Consider the following 18334-nt stretch of genomic DNA (forward strand, 5'->3'; position numbering starts at 1 on the left):
GATGTTATGAACTGTTATGTTATAACTGTCTGAATTTAATAATCTACTTTAAAATAAGCTTCTAATAAGCTACTTGCTCAATGTAAATAAACACCCGCACTAAATAGATATTAATTAGAAAAGCTAAACTGAATATTTTTACTGGGATTAGTTCATATTTTCACAGCTGAAATAACAGCGCTGTTGTAGTATAAGTGAACTGTAAGGTGCTGGAGTAGTTTTTCATCTTTATCTGATATACTTTTCTTGTCAACGATGGGTAATAACGCTAGTCCTCCCTACAGTCTTGATCTTGCTCTATCAGACTTTCACTTGTTTGGAGCCCTGCGAGGATGAAGATTCATTTCTGATAAATAGCTGTTTTCGTGACTTATACAGTAGCTTAGCCTAAAACATTCTTAGTGAGGGAATACGAAAGCTTGTTGGAAGATGGACAAAGCTTATGTAAAAGAAAGAAGATTCTGTCAAAAGGTAAAGTTACCACCAGAGTTTTGATGATGTTTGGCTCACTAGTATAGGTTTTTTTTTTTTTTTTTGCTTTTTTTTGCTTTTTGTTCCTGTCAATCTGATGTTCCACACTCCACAGTCCTGCAGGTGGCGGTAGTGCACCAATAAGCTGGCTGTCTTTCGCCATCAAATCTCAAAGAAGAAGAAGAAGCAGAAGGTGGAGGAGACGTTACAGAAATACAATATTTAGAGAAAGCTTTTCTAAATGTTCTCGAATGGCTGAGGCCTCGGGGCAAGGTAAGAGTCTTAAAGAAATTAACTTTATGCGCTGTATTACCTGGGAAGTTTGGTGAGACAGTCAGCAGTGAGGCTAAGAGCGAGGTAGCTAGCTTTGCTAACAGCTAACGGGTTAGCTCAGCTAACGCCGCTCTGTTAGGAGCTGTAGGGCTGTAGTGGTGTTAGCCTACTTTCCCCCATGACACACCAAAACCAGCTCCCAAACACGAACAAGCATAAAAAACTGAAGTAGTTAAAGTGTTAGTGTGTCTGGTAGTGCACAGCAAATAGATTAGTCATCTAGTGTTGGGTTAAACCTTAATCTGTTGAATAAAAGTTTATAAAAAGTCTGATTAGTAGATTGCTATAACTACACTTTGAACTGCTGTCCTGATGTGTGACTCATATAGTGTTTATGCTGACAGTAACTCATCAGAATCAAATGTTCAAGCAGGAATTTCCACCAATCAGCCATAACATTAAAAGCATCTGCCTAATAATGTGTATGTAAGATTAAGATTCAATATTTGTCCCAGGTACCTTTTACAGCACAGTAAAAAAGTTTTTTTTATATATCCCAGAAGAAAGCTGCGATCAGAGCGCAGGGTTAGCCAGGATAGAGCATCCCTGAAACAGACAGGGTTAAGGGCCTTGCTCAAGGGCTCAACGGTAGCAGTTTGGCGGTTCTGGTGCTTAATTCCCTGACCTTCTGATCAGTAATTTACAGCATTAACCGATTGAGCCCTGAAAGAAATCATTTGGAGATGGCTGGGATTTAATTGAGCCTGGGTCAAAAATCTTAGCTTTACCACTGAGCTACATCCCCACCCTGTGTATTTCCTGCGTGTGCCACTAAAACAGAACTGATCAGTTGAGCCGTAGGATCCTTAAGACCTCTGAAGGTTTGGCGCTATGGTTTCTGGCATCAGCAGCAGTCCTGTAAGTTGCAAGCCTTTTGGTCATGAGCAGGCAACAGGATGGGCACATTTGATCATACCTAGCATTAACCCTTTCAATAATTTGTGCTCAATCTCTTAATAAGAGTGAAGCTATCAAGCTAGGTCATCAGTGAGACTAGAGTGCCCATGACCCTGTCACCTGTTACCTTCCTTGAACCAGATTTGGTAGGTACTAACCACTGCGTACTAGGAGATTATTTTGGAAATGCTCTGATCCAGATGTCTAGCCTTCACAGGCGTCTTAGCCCTTGTCAAAGTCACATAGCTCCTTACAGTTGCACATGTCAAATGTTATTCTATTCATCTTTCAGTGGTTTTAATGTTATGGCCGATTGGGGAATCAATGATGTGGCAGGCCATTACACCACATGTACATACACTTAAAAACAGAGATCATATGTACTGGTGCATTTCACAAAATAGATGGCATCATAAGGAAGGAAAATTATGTAGATATTTTTAAGCTAAATCTCAAGATATTGACTGAGTTGTTAAGGCTTCATTTCCAAATGAACAATGACCCCAAGCGTATGTTCAAGGTTGTGGCAAAATAGTTTAAAGACTGTAAAGTCAAGGTATAGGAGTGACCCTGACCACAGTTCAATAGAAATTCTGCGGGCAGAACTGAAATAGTGTGTAGGAGCAAGGAGCTCTACTAACCTCACTTAGTTACACCAGTTTTGTCTGAAGCAATGGGTTAAAGTTTTAGCAACTTCTGTACTATTATTCTGACATTTTACTGTCTTAAAAAAAGTAGTGATTCTAACTAACCCAAGACAGAGAATTCTTTTTTCAATAGGATTAAATGGCAGCAGTTTAAATGTATTTGCATATGGTGTACGTATTTACCTTTATGACTTTAACTGCATGTTTTATGACTACTAAGGGGAATTCTGAGAGTGATGTTACAAAATTCAGTTTAATACAAGTTGAGACATCTGTTAACAACAGACTAGCTTATGTTGATTTCAGAAATTTAAGTCTTTGAAAGATAGGAAGGGTAGGACAGCCTTCTGAAAAACCAGGTAGCACTACAATTATAATTAATTAACATGTTGTGCAACTCCAGCCCTTACATTTTTGCCCACTTTTTGTATTTATTTTCAGGCACAGAACAACCTAATTATGTACCAGGGAGGACCGGCCAGGCAGCGTCCGGAAGGGGTCATCCACGGTCAGGCCACAATAGAAAACGGGGAGGTCATAGGGGAGGTCATCTAGAGGAGCAAAATGAATTATATGACTATGAAGCAAAACACGCATCACACAACAGCTCATCTGCTAGATTTGAGACAAGGGGAGGGAGGGGAAGAGGAAGAGGAGGGAGGGGAGGTAGGGGTAATAGTGAGCGTTGGTCCCAGGGTCAACGATGGTCAAGGAATGAGAGTGATAATGGCTCCTCAGTGCAGGACAACAGATCTGACCTTGGCCAACAGTTTAGCGGCTTACCTGCGTACTCCAATAGGGAGAATCAACAAAAATACCCTGAAGAAGCATGCATGCGCGAGTTCCAACATGAGCCCAAAGACAGCTGGCCACGAATGTCTAGGAGAGGTCGAGATACAAGAAAGCCGTTACCCAGACTGGGAGCAAATCAGGATGATCATGCAGCAGATGTAGATCATACAGCCAGTGTAGTGGCCACCGAATTAGAGCACGAACACAGGAACAATAGGGGATGGAGAGGAGGAGGAAGGCAGGGTCACTCTTGGAAGAAGGGGCCTGCTGTACACGCTAGCGACCAAGGCAACTGGAGAGAGAGACCACCACCACCAACGCACACGGACAAGGCAGAGGAAGAGAAAGTGAGAGAAGACAAACCCAGAGGAAGCAAAGAGGAGCCGAACTGGAGAGGTGCAAGTACAAAAGAGCATGGGAGAAGACCTCAAAATCAAGAGCAAGGACAAAGGAAAGGAGGACGTCCCGAGAAGAGGACTGGGCCGGTGAAACGTGTCGAGCTGCCCAAGAGCAAAGAGACCCAGACCGGTAAGGGTTCAGGTGTTATTTTCTATAATTTGGTTCATCTGTAATAAAATTTCACAATTGGCGCATCAACATAATAACCAATCATGCATAATAATAGTAACCATCACAATCAGTTAGTTGCAAACTAAAGTTGTAGTAAAATTTTAATTTATGGAAATTTATTCCCAAAGTTGTTTTTGTTATTCTGTTACTTTGATGAATCTCTTATTCCAGTTTACATTTAGAGGCAAAACAAAAAGTCAAAGCATATTACACAGCCAGTCTTAATTAGAGCTCTAAATGCCGGACGCATTCAGACATTTCATCATTTTAAAATAATTATTGTCAGTTCTAAGAAATACTTATTGTTGAGTTGATAGAATTATGTTTAATAGGACTTTTTTGCATTTTTTTAATATTACATTCTCATGTTACGTATTACGTTATGCACCAAAATATACAGTACTGAAACTCGTGCATCTTGACCGGGCATAGGCGTTTGTCAATGAGGCAGTATCTCTAGCCATGCTGCAGGAAAACCTTCCAGGACAAATCATTTTATGTGGTACTGATTTTCCATATCCGTCCCATTCCCCCGAACTCACACCGCCTGATGCCCACTTAAAGGGAGTGTTAAAGGAGAAAGTGTTCAACTGTGAAGATCTGGAGTCTGCAGCAACCATTATGTTTGAGAATCTGCGTGAATTATATGAATACTGTCTACAGCGAGGCGGTGTACACACTTAAAAAAACTTACATTACACATGCCATGGTAAATCACCACGCTAATAGTATGTTAGTTTCTTTCAGGAGAAATATTAATAATAGCTAAAAACTATAATATTGTTCATCTTTTCATTTTAGTACTGGATATTTTGGCGCATAGTGTAATTTTGATCATTTGTTTTGGCATTTCACTAATACATACATTTAAATTATATTTACAAATTATATTTAAATTTTTTAATCTGTAAATCTTTTACTAAATTGCTCAGTGAGTATCGCCTCAAAATACATATACAGAGTACATAAAGATTGTTGCTATGCATAGGATGATTCTATACATTGAAAACATAACCATTAATAATCATATTTTCTGTCAGAACGGTTATAATATTTGAAGCGTTTTTAGGTTGCCTGATTGAGCAGCTGACAGAGGAGAAATACGAGTGCATGGTGTGCTGCGATGTGATCCGTCTCATGGCACCGGTATGGAGCTGTAACAGCTGCTTCCACGTCTTCCACCTGAACTGCATCAAAAAGTGGGCTCGCTCTCCTGCGTCGCAGGCTGATGGTACATTCACACATGGAAAACTGACTATACTCGTGTACAAACATTTAAGTGATCTGCCTTTGATAGGAAAAGACTGATTGTCAAATAAAGCATGTTTGTTTTGCAGAGAGTGGCGAAGGCTGGCGTTGTCCTGCTTGCCAAAATGTGGCATTGAAGTTCCCAACATCTTACATCTGCTTCTGTGGTAGGAAGCAGCAGCTGAGAAATAAACTGGTTTGACATTGGCTTGTTTAAACAACTATTGTAAGGATTTTTTTTTTTTTTTTTTTGGTCTGACTGTCAGGGAAGGTGACCAATCCGGAGTACCAGCACAGAGAGATTCCACACAGCTGTGGTGAAGTATGTGGGAAGAAGAGGACTGGTGGAGACTGCATTCACCGCTGCAACATGTAACGTTACTAATAATGACCTTAAAACCCAAAGGGGTTAAATATTGCTGATAATTTACTCATAAGCAAATGCTTTGACAATTTTTTACACCAAGTAGGTGGTGTAATATAGGAATACTTTAAGAGTTTAAGAAGTTGTAATACAGAGAATTCCTAAAAAAAAAGTTTATCGTATTCTGCAGTTTGTGCCACCCAGGGCCTTGTCCACAGTGTCCAGCGTTTACTACTAAATCCTGCGTTTGTGGAAGAACCAGGTAACACTTGTCAAACAACCCGTACATTACTGCATTACTGGACAGTCAATCTTGCATCTCTTATCCGAGAGTCTGTGTGTGTGGTTGTGTGTGTGTAGTAAGCAGGTGCGATGCAGTCAGACAGGAGCTCTGCGCTGTGACCAGGAGTGTGGAGCTCAGTTAAATTGCAAACAGCACTGCTGTACACAGATTTGCCATCAGGTCCCGTGTCAGCCATGTCAGCTCAGTGTGCAGCAGGGTAAGTTTACACAGCTGAGGCAATCAAATGTTAAAAGGTTAGAGTTACTTTTTGTGAATGTGCTTCTGTTGGGATATGGGATATACACTTTATGGCCAAAAGTCTGTGGAGATTACAGTAATGTGTCAAATGTTCAGAAAACAAATTATCTGTAGTACAAATGTAATATAAATGTATACTGGTTATCTCCTACTTACAAACAAGTTCCATTCCAGGAGTACGTTTGTAGGTCAGATTTGTTCGTAAGTCAGGGAAAAAGTGAGTTTTTTTACATCTTTGACGCAAATATACAATATAAAGAATACCTGTCTATATTTATCATGTTTATGCATTATTATGTACAAAAAACGATTTACTGTTTACAAACATACAGTAACTTAAAAATGTATAAAAATACAGGTAGTCCCCAACCTAAAAACATTCAAGTTACCAATTTCTGAAGATAGGAACAGACCGCGGTTCTATTAACGTTCATAGATGCAAATAACCCATGAAGGTAGCTCACGTGTATTTGGACAAACAAATAAACACTGCAAAGCACCAGATACCAATATTTACAATTATAAACAATATTTTTTGTGTGTAAATAAATGTATAAAATGTGTGGGGGAACGCGAGAGAAATAAGTTGGCCTCACCCGTTTCAATGGATCAGTTCGGAAGCATGATGACAGATAATGGTTGTCCTGTAATGGTGAATACTTTTAATGTACTTTTAATACTTTCAAATCCCAACAAGAATTCAGAGTTCACAGTCCAATACAGTGGAAAAAGCTCTGAGACAAAATGGCAGCATCAGGGATTCCCCTCACGATTTAAAGGTGCAAACACTTAGATTTGAGTATAAGTTTAATTTCCTTAGGTGCAGTTATGGTTTTTAGCCATATGATGACAGTGTGGGGAAAGGGGCAGAGATTTGGTGAAGGGGATGGTATGCTTTCCATTGTATATTCGTGTCAAAGGCATATAAGACTCACCTTATCAGACTTAAGAACAAATCCAACATACAAATGTGCTCCCGGAACGAAACTACTTGTAATATTACAGAAGAATATTGTCATGTCTGTAAAGAAAGCAACATATAACATGACAGAACAGGTTTTAGAAGGAACCAAATAATCCTAATGTATGCTCCTGGGTTTCGTATGAAAATGTAAAGGAGTGAGTGTGACAAAGGTAAAAGAAGAACTCGTATTAAAAAATCTAACCATTTGTTGCTTAAGCCACCCCATCACTTCCCTCAAGTATCATGTTTGCTCTGTGTATTGCATAGTCTGTTACTGCGGGGTGGTGCACAGGGAGGTGGCATGTGGGACTGACCAGGAGAACTTTGATGGGTCCGGATATTTCTCCTGCCACAAGCCATGTGGAAAGTAAGTTTCTTTTTCTGTTCACATTTTCCTCTTTGCTTTTATTTAATGATTAAATAAAGTCAACACTGTTGAGGTGATATTTAATTAAATAATTTTAAATAATTGCATAAAAAAAACTTTAAATCTGAGGTGACATTTTCCTCAGGATGCTGGAATGCCATGCTCACCGCTGCCAGAAGGTGTGTCACCCAGGACGGTGCCAGACATGCCCTCTCTTGCCCATTCTGGTGTCTAGCTGCCCTTGTGGACAGACGCCTTTAGCCAAGCTGCTGGAGCTCGGCTACCCAGAGAGACGATGCTGCACCGACCCAATTCCATCCTGTGGAAAGGTCTGCAGCAAACCATTGCCTTGTGGTGACATCGGTAAGCCTGTGCATGTGTGAGAGAAATGTTTAGTAATAAACACACACACATTAAACCTGACAGGTTTTGTACTCCACATTCTTAGTACACATTTTAATTTATATTAAAATTAAGTATCTAAAAGTTTTCACATCATGATGTATGTAAATGACAGCAGGTCATGGAATGGCATTTTAATGTCAAATAAGATGTATGTGTATTTTTATTTGATTATTTAAAAACATGATTGTCTAGTACTAGAGCTTTGAGATTTAATCATTTATTCAGATTAGCTTATTTCGTGCTGGTCGATTTGATTAAATGAATTGATGGGTCATAGTTGATTTGCACTTGTACAATTATTTGGGTAATTCTACAAATTTTAAATTCAATTTCCCAAAAAAGTTTTTTTTTTTTTTTTTTCAGGTTTTAGAATTTTTTTCCCGGGTGACTGTTTTTAGATTTTTTTTTATGTTAATGCTTTGATCCTAAGACTCGATGAATGAATCATTGATCAGATAAATATAATTAAGCATGTAGTAACTTAAGTACAGCAACAAGACAAGAGTTTTTGAAATGAGAGCAATCAAGACCAGAAGGTGGCAGTAATGCAACATTATGTATTTGTGATGCGCGGGTCGTCTGGTAACCCGCGGGTCGCCTTGGGGCGGGTAAAGAAATTGTCACTTTATTTGCATGGCGGGTTGGGGAGGGTCATTAAAAACAAAATTAAATTTAAAAAATCCATGTATGTTGCGTGCAATTTCCTATAGACTATATTAAATATTTGGAAATATTTATTTTCATATTTTATTAAGTTCTTTGATAAGGTTACGTCACGTGACAAGTCACGAAAGCGCAAAGGAGCTAGTCACAACAAAAACAAAGAAATAAAAGTGAAGATGGAAGACGAGGCGCAGGAGAAATTGAGGTCGGGAATTTACATCATTAAAAGAAAAAAAGGTCAGGCTGCTAAATCAACAAAAATGTTTTAGCATTCTTTTTTTTGCACAGCGAACGTAAAAACGCTAAATAAACATTTCCGTGTCATAAATGAAAAAAAAATGTCAGTGGTTATTTAGCGTAGGCTGTAAACTGTAGGCCTGCCCTATACAAATCTAAAATTAAAAATAGTTTAGCTCAGATTACAAACGCTGCTTTGTAAATGTTTAAAATGTGTATCATTATTATCGATCAATTATCGTTCATATTCATAATCATATGTTGTTGCGAGTTTACAGGGTGATGTTTCCAAGCACTTTCAGGCTGAAATAAAGGCTGTTTTCATTTAAATTACAATGCCTAGTATGTCTATTTAATGGTCGCGGGGCGGGTTGTGAAAATAGATACAGTGGTGCGGGCCAAATAATTTTATAAAAGCGGGACCCGCGGGTTGGAAAAATACTCGACCCGCGCATCACTATTATGTATACCAGCTGCCAGTAAACACCAAGAACAGCAATTGTAAAAAAAAAATTTTTTTTTGTGTCTTGGTAAAATTATCTAACCTTTTAACGAGCAAACTAAATACTTTAAATACTTTTAAATTTGCGAAAAATATAACTGCTTGCATCAAACAGCACTGTTGAAAGTAATCGAAAATCATAATGACCATTAAATGAATCAAATTGTCTGTCTGCCTATGATTTACCCTTTCATCCAGTTCATTCAGTTAATAAATCTGGCAAATATTTAATGAGCTCACTTCTGGGTAAAGTGCAGTGCAAGAGAAACTTGCCAGGAAGGCTGCTTAAATATCCAAATAGATACCTTTTCATCTGGATAACTGTCATGGTACCTAGTTTTCTAGCCTTATATAAACTTTTTCTTGTCTTATAGACACCATTCATTTTTGTGATAAACTTTGCCATGAGGACAAATGTGGCCCATGCCCTCTCACATCCACCGTTAAGTGCAGATGTGGCAGTAAGAGCAAGGTTAGTCTGTAATGGCTAAATTCATTAACATATTTTACAGTATATAACTGCCAGAACTAGAAATACCATAATATCTCCAACTTTTCCTTTTTTTAGGAGGTTCCATGTGCTATGATCCACAGTGAAGGTGAGGAATACAGGTTATACAGCAAAATGAGACCAACCAGTTAATACAAATATTATATTACATCACTTTTTGATGCTAAGTTTTACATGTTTCCTCCATCGCTAGACGAATTGCTGTTTACTTGTGAGAAACGTTGCAGTAAGAAGCGCTCATGTGGCAGACACAAGTGTGGAGAGATGTGCTGTGTGGTAGGTCACTTGTGAAATTTTTTATTTAAAAAAAATTGTTAATGGAATTACAGCATGTTAAATGTTTCTTTTTGTCATAAAACAGGACTCGAAGCATAAGTGCACAATTATCTGTGGCTACAAGCTTAACTGTGGTCTTCACCGCTGTCAGGAGGTGTGTCACAGAGGAAACTGCCAACCCTGCTGGCAAACCGGTGAGCATTTAAACCACCTTTCTGTCACTCATTTAAAGATTTTGTCTTTTTTACATCTATAACATCTTACTACATCATTTATAAATGTAGTAATCATCAATTTATTGATGTTATTTTGTGGACCATGACAAACATTTAAATTATGCTTATTTCATTTAGGTTTTGATGAACTGCCCTGCTACTGTGGTGAAACAGTCATGTTCCCACCTATCCCCTGTGGCACCAAACCACCTGAGTGCAAAAACACCTGCACACGCCAACATGACTGTGATCACCCAGGTATATTGATGTTTAATGCTTAAACATTGTTAATAACTGCACACTAGAGGGCCCTCTCATACAGTCTGTATTGTTTAACTAAATACCCTATTGGATGTCTCCTCACACTGCCTGGATTGAGGGTTTTAGTCCTTGTGGAGATTGCATGTCCGCTCTGTGCTTGGTGCATTTCCTAAGGGTACTCCAGTTTTCCCCACAATCCAGGCTAATTGACATTTCCAACTTGCCTGTAGTGTATGAGTGAGTGTGTATGCTTGTGCATTCTGGACAGGATGCCAATCTATCGCAGAATAGACGAGCATACACACAACGGACAATTTGGGAACCAATCCTAAATTAGTTATCCTAATCTGCATGTCACTGTCATGGCATGTGGAAAAAAACTGGAGTACCTGGAGAAAACCTACCAAGCATGTTCCCTTTCAGGGGGCGCCACAGTGAATCATCTGCCTCGATCTAACCCTATTCTCTCCATCCTCTTCTCTCCCTCTAACTAACTTAGGGCTGTAGCTATCGAATATTTTAGTAATCGAGTATTCTTCCAAAAATTTAATCGAGTAATCGGATAAAATGTACTGTTGCTTATTTAAACAGCAATGTAAAATATATAAGAGAAACAAAGATTAAGTAGGTTTTTTTTGTTTGTTTGTTTTAGCAAGTCAACTTTTATTTTATAAATGCTTACAGCATTTTATCAAAAATAAACATTTATTGTTCACAATACCAGGAATAGCTTAAAGTTGACTGAGATGAATTAAGTGCATTACAGTGCCATACATTCTTATTTTAAAGCCTTTTTAAAAACAAAAAAAAGGTATTTTAAATGACTAAGTATCAAAAAAAACTAAAGCACACATTAAAATAAATAATTATACAAAAACTCTAAGGTATGCAACTAAACTTTCAGAACTAAAAGCTATCAAAAAAAGCTAAAAATCTACAGCTCAGGCATAAGATAAGCCTTTACTGACAATTTCTGTCGTTTTCTCTTGCTGGTTTCTTCATCTCTTGGTTCGCTGATAATTTTATTGCTCTGTTCCATTTTGCAGCCCGCAACAGAACGCTCCCTTAAATCAATGCACAACTAACTGTCTGCGTCTCCTTCCGCTTGTTTACTGGCAGTTTGCATCCGGAAGCGCGTGGTGTCAAAAGCACTGGCGCTGTCGCCAAATAATTGTGCAAACACATAACGCAAGCTTTGAGGCAGAAGATTTACTCGAGTTACTCGAGGAATCATTACAGCCTTAAACCAACTTCATGTCCTCTCTCACTACATAAATAAATCTCCACTTTAGTTTAGTCTTCTAGATCTCCTGTCTGGCAGTTCCAAACTCAACACCCTTCTACTGATATATTTACAATCTCCTCTGAACATGTTCAAACCACCTCAATCTGGCCTCTCTGACTTTATCTCCAAAACATCTAACATGGGTTATCCCTCTGATGAACTTATTCTTGATCCTATCCATTCATCCATCCATCCATTTATACTCATCCATTCATTCAAGAGAACCTCAAGGTCTTCATATTTGCTACCTCCAGCTCTGCCTCCTGTCTTTACAACTCACCTGGCACTTGTTTCCACCTCCATTATCTCCTACCCTACGTACTTAAAGTCCTGCATCTTATTTACCTCTGCTCTCTGTATACTCACCATTCCACTTGGGTCTCTCTTATTGACACATGTATTCTGTCTTGCAGCTTGTTTATATCAATATATGATTATATTTTGGATGTGTTTAGAAATTTTGGGGACCTTTAAAATAGACAAAATGAAAGTGTTGAGATTGTAATATTGATGGCTAATTATACATAGCATTTAAATCCCCTTAAATGTTTTTCACCAGTTTTGCACTCCTGCCACAGTGAGGAGAAATGTCCTCCCTGTACCCACCTCACCAAGAAGTGGTGCATGGGCAACCATGAGGTAACACACCACTTATCACCCAATACAACCGTACCAAAGAGCAAAGCCAAAATGTCATTTCAAACCATGATACACTTCCTTTCCCCTTATCATGGCTAAAATTTTCAAATGCTCTGTAGTATTTTAAACAAATATTACAGTACGTTTAAAAAAAAAAAAACATAAAGGGCAACAATAATTCTGTTCCATACTTTTTTCTCTTTGTGTCTCTCCAGCAAAGAAGTAATATCCCGTGCCACCTGCAGGATATCTCGTGTGGTTTGGTCTGTAATAAATTATTGTCCTGTAGTCATCACCGATGCAAAAGAATATGCCATCGTGGAGAATGCCAAGTTGAAGGTGATTGTAAGCAGCCTTGCCCTCACCCCAGACCTGAGTGTGGGCACCCCTGTAATGCCCCATGCCACCCTGGCACCCCCTGCCCACACACCACTTGCAATGCCAAGGTATAACCATCTTTCCAGTTCAGCTCATAAACATGCTTGTGTTCCTGTGTTAATATAGATTATTAGAGTTGGAGTTTTGGAAACTTCACTTAAAAAAAAAAAAAAAAATCAGTTAAATAGAGAATTGGAGAAGTTTTTTTGTTTACAATATATATATACAAGTTGCCTTTTACATTTGCACCATAACGATGATTAATGTTAGGATTATCTTGTTAGTAAATGCATGTTTTGTCCTGTAGGTGGCAATGCAGTGCGATTGTGGCCGCAGGAAGGAGACTATTCCTTGCATGGACGCAACCAGCTCCTCCCAGAGGTCAGTGTTCCACTGCATCCGTACTGTATGTTTGACAAAATTCACTTGATACTTTTTAGATTTAGTCAGGATCAAGATTATATGGGTGGAATAACAACAAACCTTCAATGAAATGCATTTAGCATAATGGGTTTTATTATGTCATCATTTCACACATTCAGAAACATAAGTTTAGAGTAGTAGATTTTTGAGAACATCACGAAAATAAAGAAGGCAGGATGATTCACTACCCACTATCCATTCATTCTGTTATTAATTCATTTATTTTATCAGGTGGAAAAAAAAAATCCACTGTGGAAGTAAATTTTTGTCGTTACGAGTTTGCAAACATTCCCGGCTTTCTTTACTTTTTCTTTCATGAGAGTTTGGTGCATTTACTTGGGCTCAGGTTGTGTTGTCCCCTCATCTCGTGCAGACGTTAATGTGCATGATCCACCATAATTGAATCCTAATAAGAAATTGACAGAAGTCTGTCTGTTAGTGGATGCTCCTAGTCATTTCAGAATTTGCAGTACTGTGAGCCCCAGCCTTAAGGGATAATGTGGCACCAACAGCACTGGGTGACAGAAAGTACAGCAGAAAAGTTTCCAGTTTAAGTTTCAAGGTAATATTTTATATTATAGATCATATAGAGTTCACTAGGCTGCATGAGGCACTCACACACAAGGAGTACTGTACTTTTTTCCTCTCAGCATGCTTTCGCATTATTATAGTCAAATACAACATATATGGTCACTTGTGTTATCTCTAGCTATACATAAATCAGTATATGATTTATATTAAATGTATTGCTAAAGTTAAAAACATTCAAATTGTTCCTTTTGTTTATTATTATTTTTTTTTTATTCTTGAATTCTGTGTCACACCAGCTCCATAAAACATACTGCATTTTAGAAAGTGGACTAGATTATAAAGCATTATCAAGCATCAAACTGCAGAAAGGATTTGGAAGTATACTTTGTTTTGGGGATACATAATAGTGCTGATTCACAAAGTTTTGCAGTAAATACTTTTCAAGTTACACTTTGAAAATGAAGTATTTAAAGTAATATAAAAAGAAGGAATTTTTGATGTACATGCAGAATGAGCAGTCATAACACCAGACAACATAATAGTAGCCCACAAATGTAATAACCAATAAATTTAATGCAAATCTGCAGTGTTTAAAGTAATAATTCTACAAGCGTTTGTGGAAAAATAAAAAATCTTCAGTTTTTAAAATTGTAATATCTAAAAATGATTACATCGTTGGAATTATGAGAATAAAATCTGCAGATTTTCATAACCTTCATGGGTTGTAACGTTTGTGGGTGTTACAACAGTCATTACAGCATGATGTGGTGGCACATTGATGTGTCAAACGAGAGCAAAATAAACCCGGTTCTCATCAAGTCAACTTACTTCCTTGTTAAATAGCGCTGCATCATATAGCAGGTATAGGTATTGGTTATTAAATAAAAATGAAGGCTTTTCGTTTATCTGTCTACAACAAGGGGCAGCTTTCTAATGAAGCAGCAGTACTGATTTCTTCTGTCTCTCTTCTTTTGTCTCCAGCCAGTGAAGCAATCACTGTATTAGTAATGAAAAAAAGGTTCTCTTTTTGTGTCTGTATAGATATGCAGCTATTGCTGTGGCCAGTAAGTTGTCAGATATGCAGTTAGGAGAGTCTGTCAACATCGCTCAGCTCACGAAGAAAGACCAGAAACAGGCCAGGTAATATTCATGAGTAAATTCTCACTGCTGTTTATGTGTAAAATCACAAAAATCAGTGAAAATAGCACTGATTTACGATTCTTTGCCCTTCTCTGTTTGCAAGGCTGGAATGTGATCAGGAGTGTGCAACGCTGGAGAGAAATCGGTGAGCTATCATTATCACGAGAGTTTCACTCCTTATTTATTAAGAAATAAAACACATTTTATTATTCCGTAGAGGTCATGTCATTGGTTTTCGTCTGTTTTCTGGTTAGAATTATAGCTTATGGTGTTTTCTCACAGGCGGCTTGCAGAGGCGCTGCAGGTTGACCCGACAGTTGATCCATTCAACACCAAATCCACTACGTGTAAATACAGCGACACACTCAAGGAGGATGCCAGGTTTGGTTCACATCACATGTTTAGCAAGAGATTGTATTCTTTTCTGTTGACAGTGGCATGGTTGTTAGTACCAGAAATTACAGTGACTGCTGAGTCACTATAATTTGTACGTCTCTTACGTTTATCTACAGACCAGTGCTGAAAACAATTACACTAAGTGGATGGCAGATTTGTGTGTAAATGAATCTTGTTGATGAGACAGATTAGAGGAAAATTGCCAGATTTTATACAAGATTCCTGGAAGGGATATAGTAACTAATATTAACTGTTCAAAACCGTGGTGAGCAGAAAAGCACCTCAGCATTCACATAACACTGTACTTGAGGTGGATGTGAACAGGAAAAACAACACAAGTGTCCACTTGTTAGCCAAGAGAATAAATCATAAACAGAAGCCCATCAGAAAATGACCAGTTGAAAATATATATATATATATATATATATATATATATATATTTCCTCCCTTTTTCCATTCTTTCAATGATTCAGTTTGGTTGAGTCTGTGCCAATGAAATCATCGGATTCCTGTTCTTGTTTTCCCTCCCTGTGATTGTAGTGATTATTCGAGTTACTATCGACTTCCTGTCAGCACAGACGAGTCTGCTCATTGTCCTTTCATTTCTTTCGCAAACAAGGTGTTTTAGCCTGCAGACCCTCCAACAACCAGGATTTTTATTTATTTATTTTTGCATAAATGAGCAGGTGTACAAGAGTTCCTATTAGAATGGGCAGTATGTGTGCATAACAAAACTTTCTTAAAAATTTATCACTTTATATCATTACCTTTTGTTCTTGTATTGCAGAAAGGATTTTAAGTTTGTTAGTGAGGTGGAGGAGGAGATCAAGAATCTGGTTGAATTAGCAAACAAGGTAATGTCTTTATCACTGACACTTGCATAAAATTCCAACAAGCATTTATTATTTCAGGTGTTTGTTGTTTGGTTTATTGCCCATTGATGATGGTGTTTCTTCCAGGGCAAACAGCCAAAGAAGAGTCACTGTTTCCCCCCCATGAAGCGTGATCAGCGGAGAATTGTTCACGAGCTGGCAGAGGTGTACGGCTTAGAGAGCGTCAGCTTCGACAGCGAACCCAAACGCAACGTGGTGGTCACAGCCGTCAGGTTTGTGAAAATATCACTGGTGTTTTTGAAATGTACTTAGCATATGCATTTATTTCACCGTATACATTTTTTTAAGCTTTTCAGTGACATGAATATCTCAATAATCCGAATCTTTATTTTCCAGTGCTAAAGTAGCAAATACTTTAAGGGTATAAAATTCATTCATGGTTGAGAGCTGTTGCCTTTAATAATATTGTCTAATGTAGCAAGCATGTACAAATGTTATTATTCAAAGTCCTCTCAAGTAAAAACGGTTAATATGTGTCCAGGGGGAAATCTGCATGCCCTACCTCTACACTGACTGCACTGATCGAGAGGGAGACTGCTGCCCGGGCCCCACCACCCATCGCCCACATCAAACAATGCAGCAGCAAGTATGTCCTTACATATTAGCCATGAGCTGATCTTAACATTAAAATTTGTCCCTTAAAAAATGTGAAACGATGCATTCATTAGCTGATTTTAATCGCAGTATGAAGAAACTCTCTGGAACTCGCTCTCTGATAGAGGAATGATGTATTTAATAACGTTCTTGCAACCTGGTATTCTTGTTTATATTTTTATATATTATATTAGTAATATATAGTTTTATTTATATATAGATGCAAAACATCTTTCTGAGGTTATTTCTACAGCTGATGTTTTTAGGGTGTATCAGAACCACTCCACTGGTAAGAGGTGTACAATATTTCGTTTAAATTTAAATGTGATTGGGTATTTCTTAGCACAGGCACATGATTATTGACTTGACTATTATAACAGGGTGTTTTTCATTTACATGTTCATTAAGTTTACCTTTGGATTTTGATAGGTAATGTATCACAATGTGGGAATGTGGGAAATGATGCATTGCATTGATTTGCATTGATTAGATTTGTCTTAGGTTCAGCGCTTTACATTATAAAAGCCTTCAATAATGCAGTCTAAAAGCTTTGATTTAAATTTTATATGATCATGTTTGTCTAAGTGATTTTTTTTTTCTTCTTCCTCCTCCAGGGACACTAGCAGTGCTTGGCAGAAGCATTCTAAAGAGGACCCTATCGATTACTTTGACGTTCAGGATTGATTAAAACTGTGATGTATACCCAGTGAAAGGGCACTGTTCACGTCACTGTAATCATATCAAATAAAACTAGGCACTTGTGGACTCTTCTAATAAAGCTTCCTCTAAAGTATTTTGAGGTATTGCTGAGCGATCTCCGTTCACTCACATACAGTAAGAATAAATTGCTTCTGTAGAGAGTGCTTTACACATTTATTACATTGTTGTTCCAATATTGGATGCTGACTGTTGCACAAGTGATTGATTTCAAAGGAAGCCAGACCATCTCATTTGTCTCAAAGCCCTGCAACTTTAAGCATTGAACCAAGTTACAGCACCGGTCAAACCCACCCATAAAATGTTATGTTCTGGAATGTCCTTTTGTTGGTTCCTGTTTTCACTTACATTATAGCAGTATATGTACTGGTTCCCTCTAAAAAGCTTCTATTTCCATTTTATCATTCATTTGTTTGTTTAGGGATTTTTTTTTTCCTGATTGAAGGCCAAATAGCAGACAACTCCTATTTCCTGAGATGCGTTTTAAAAATATATATAATTTTTGTCCATTTATAAAAACAAGCGATATCCGTTTTTGCGAATGAACCCTTCAAATACTTTAAAATTTAACATTGAAATGTTTTTCTGTTTAATTTGAACATAAAGTATGTCACATTGATATATGCGTGTTTGATTATCCAGCTGTTTGAAATGAGCATTTTAAAATCGATTAAGATAGACTTCTGTCACAATTATATTGACAGATCATTGAATTGATTTAAAAAGCGATTAATGACATTGTGAACTGATCCATGTGGGTTTGGGATTTAAAATGTCCTTTTTATTTTACCAGTGAGATATTTTGATGTTTAAAATTTCCTTAGACTTACCAGAGCTATCTGGGTCAATCCTACACACCAGCTCTGTCATCCACCACCTTACAATAACACCCTAACGCACAGAGCAAGGGTAAGATACCTTTTAGTCTTTTAAAAACATCAATATAAAGTTACATTTTTATTTCCACATTAGATGATCTGTTTTCAAATGCTTTTAAGCTCATTATGAAACTGAATCATTTGACAGTTGTCAAGTTTTTATATAGAGTGAACTAAAGGCAACATTTTGTGTAGA

The 18334-nt window shown here is 37.7% G+C and overlaps 1 protein-coding gene across 2 annotated transcripts; it reads left to right on the forward strand.

The window, feature by feature from the left end:
* The first annotated feature begins 626 nt into the window (after positions 1 to 626).
* nfx1 (nuclear transcription factor, X-box binding 1) lies at positions 627 to 17336 on the forward strand. 2 transcript variants are annotated; one of them, XR_008361094.1, is made up of 25 exons: positions 627 to 744; positions 2790 to 3668; positions 4780 to 4941; positions 5048 to 5125; positions 5225 to 5330; positions 5513 to 5584; positions 5683 to 5822; positions 7095 to 7194; positions 7340 to 7557; positions 9376 to 9473; positions 9570 to 9600; positions 9706 to 9788; positions 9874 to 9982; positions 10142 to 10261; positions 12109 to 12188; positions 12404 to 12634; positions 12874 to 12947; positions 14562 to 14660; positions 14764 to 14805; positions 14943 to 15041; positions 15844 to 15910; positions 16016 to 16161; positions 16431 to 16535; positions 16764 to 16832; positions 17158 to 17336. XR_008361094.1 is itself a non-coding variant. In XM_053503544.1 (24 exons), the coding sequence occupies exons 1-24, from the start codon at positions 723 to 725 to the stop codon at positions 17225 to 17227; spliced, it is 3231 nt and encodes a 1076-aa protein (XP_053359519.1). In that variant the 5' UTR covers positions 627 to 722; the 3' UTR covers positions 17228 to 17336. The 2 variants fall into 2 exon arrangements, 1 of the variants encoding a protein (XP_053359519.1); XM_053503544.1 differs by lacking the exon at positions 16764 to 16832.
* The last annotated feature ends 998 nt before the right edge of the window (positions 17337 to 18334 follow it).

This window comes from Clarias gariepinus, chromosome 1, assembly GCF_024256425.1.
Source record: "Clarias gariepinus isolate MV-2021 ecotype Netherlands chromosome 1, CGAR_prim_01v2, whole genome shotgun sequence".
NCBI lineage: Eukaryota > Metazoa > Chordata > Actinopteri > Siluriformes > Clariidae > Clarias > Clarias gariepinus.

Excerpts from the sequence above, each read along its gene's own strand:
- nfx1 (XM_053503544.1), top strand. The coding sequence starts at position 723 with ATGGCTGAGGCCTCGGGGCAAG. Across the intron at positions 7,195-7,339 it reads TGCCACAAGCCATGTGGAAA|GATGCTGGAATGCCATGCTC; the intron begins GTAAGTTTCTTT and ends CATTTTCCTCAG. Across the intron at positions 16,162-16,430 it reads GTGGTGGTCACAGCCGTCAG|GGGGAAATCTGCATGCCCTA; the intron begins GTTTGTGAAAAT and ends ATATGTGTCCAG.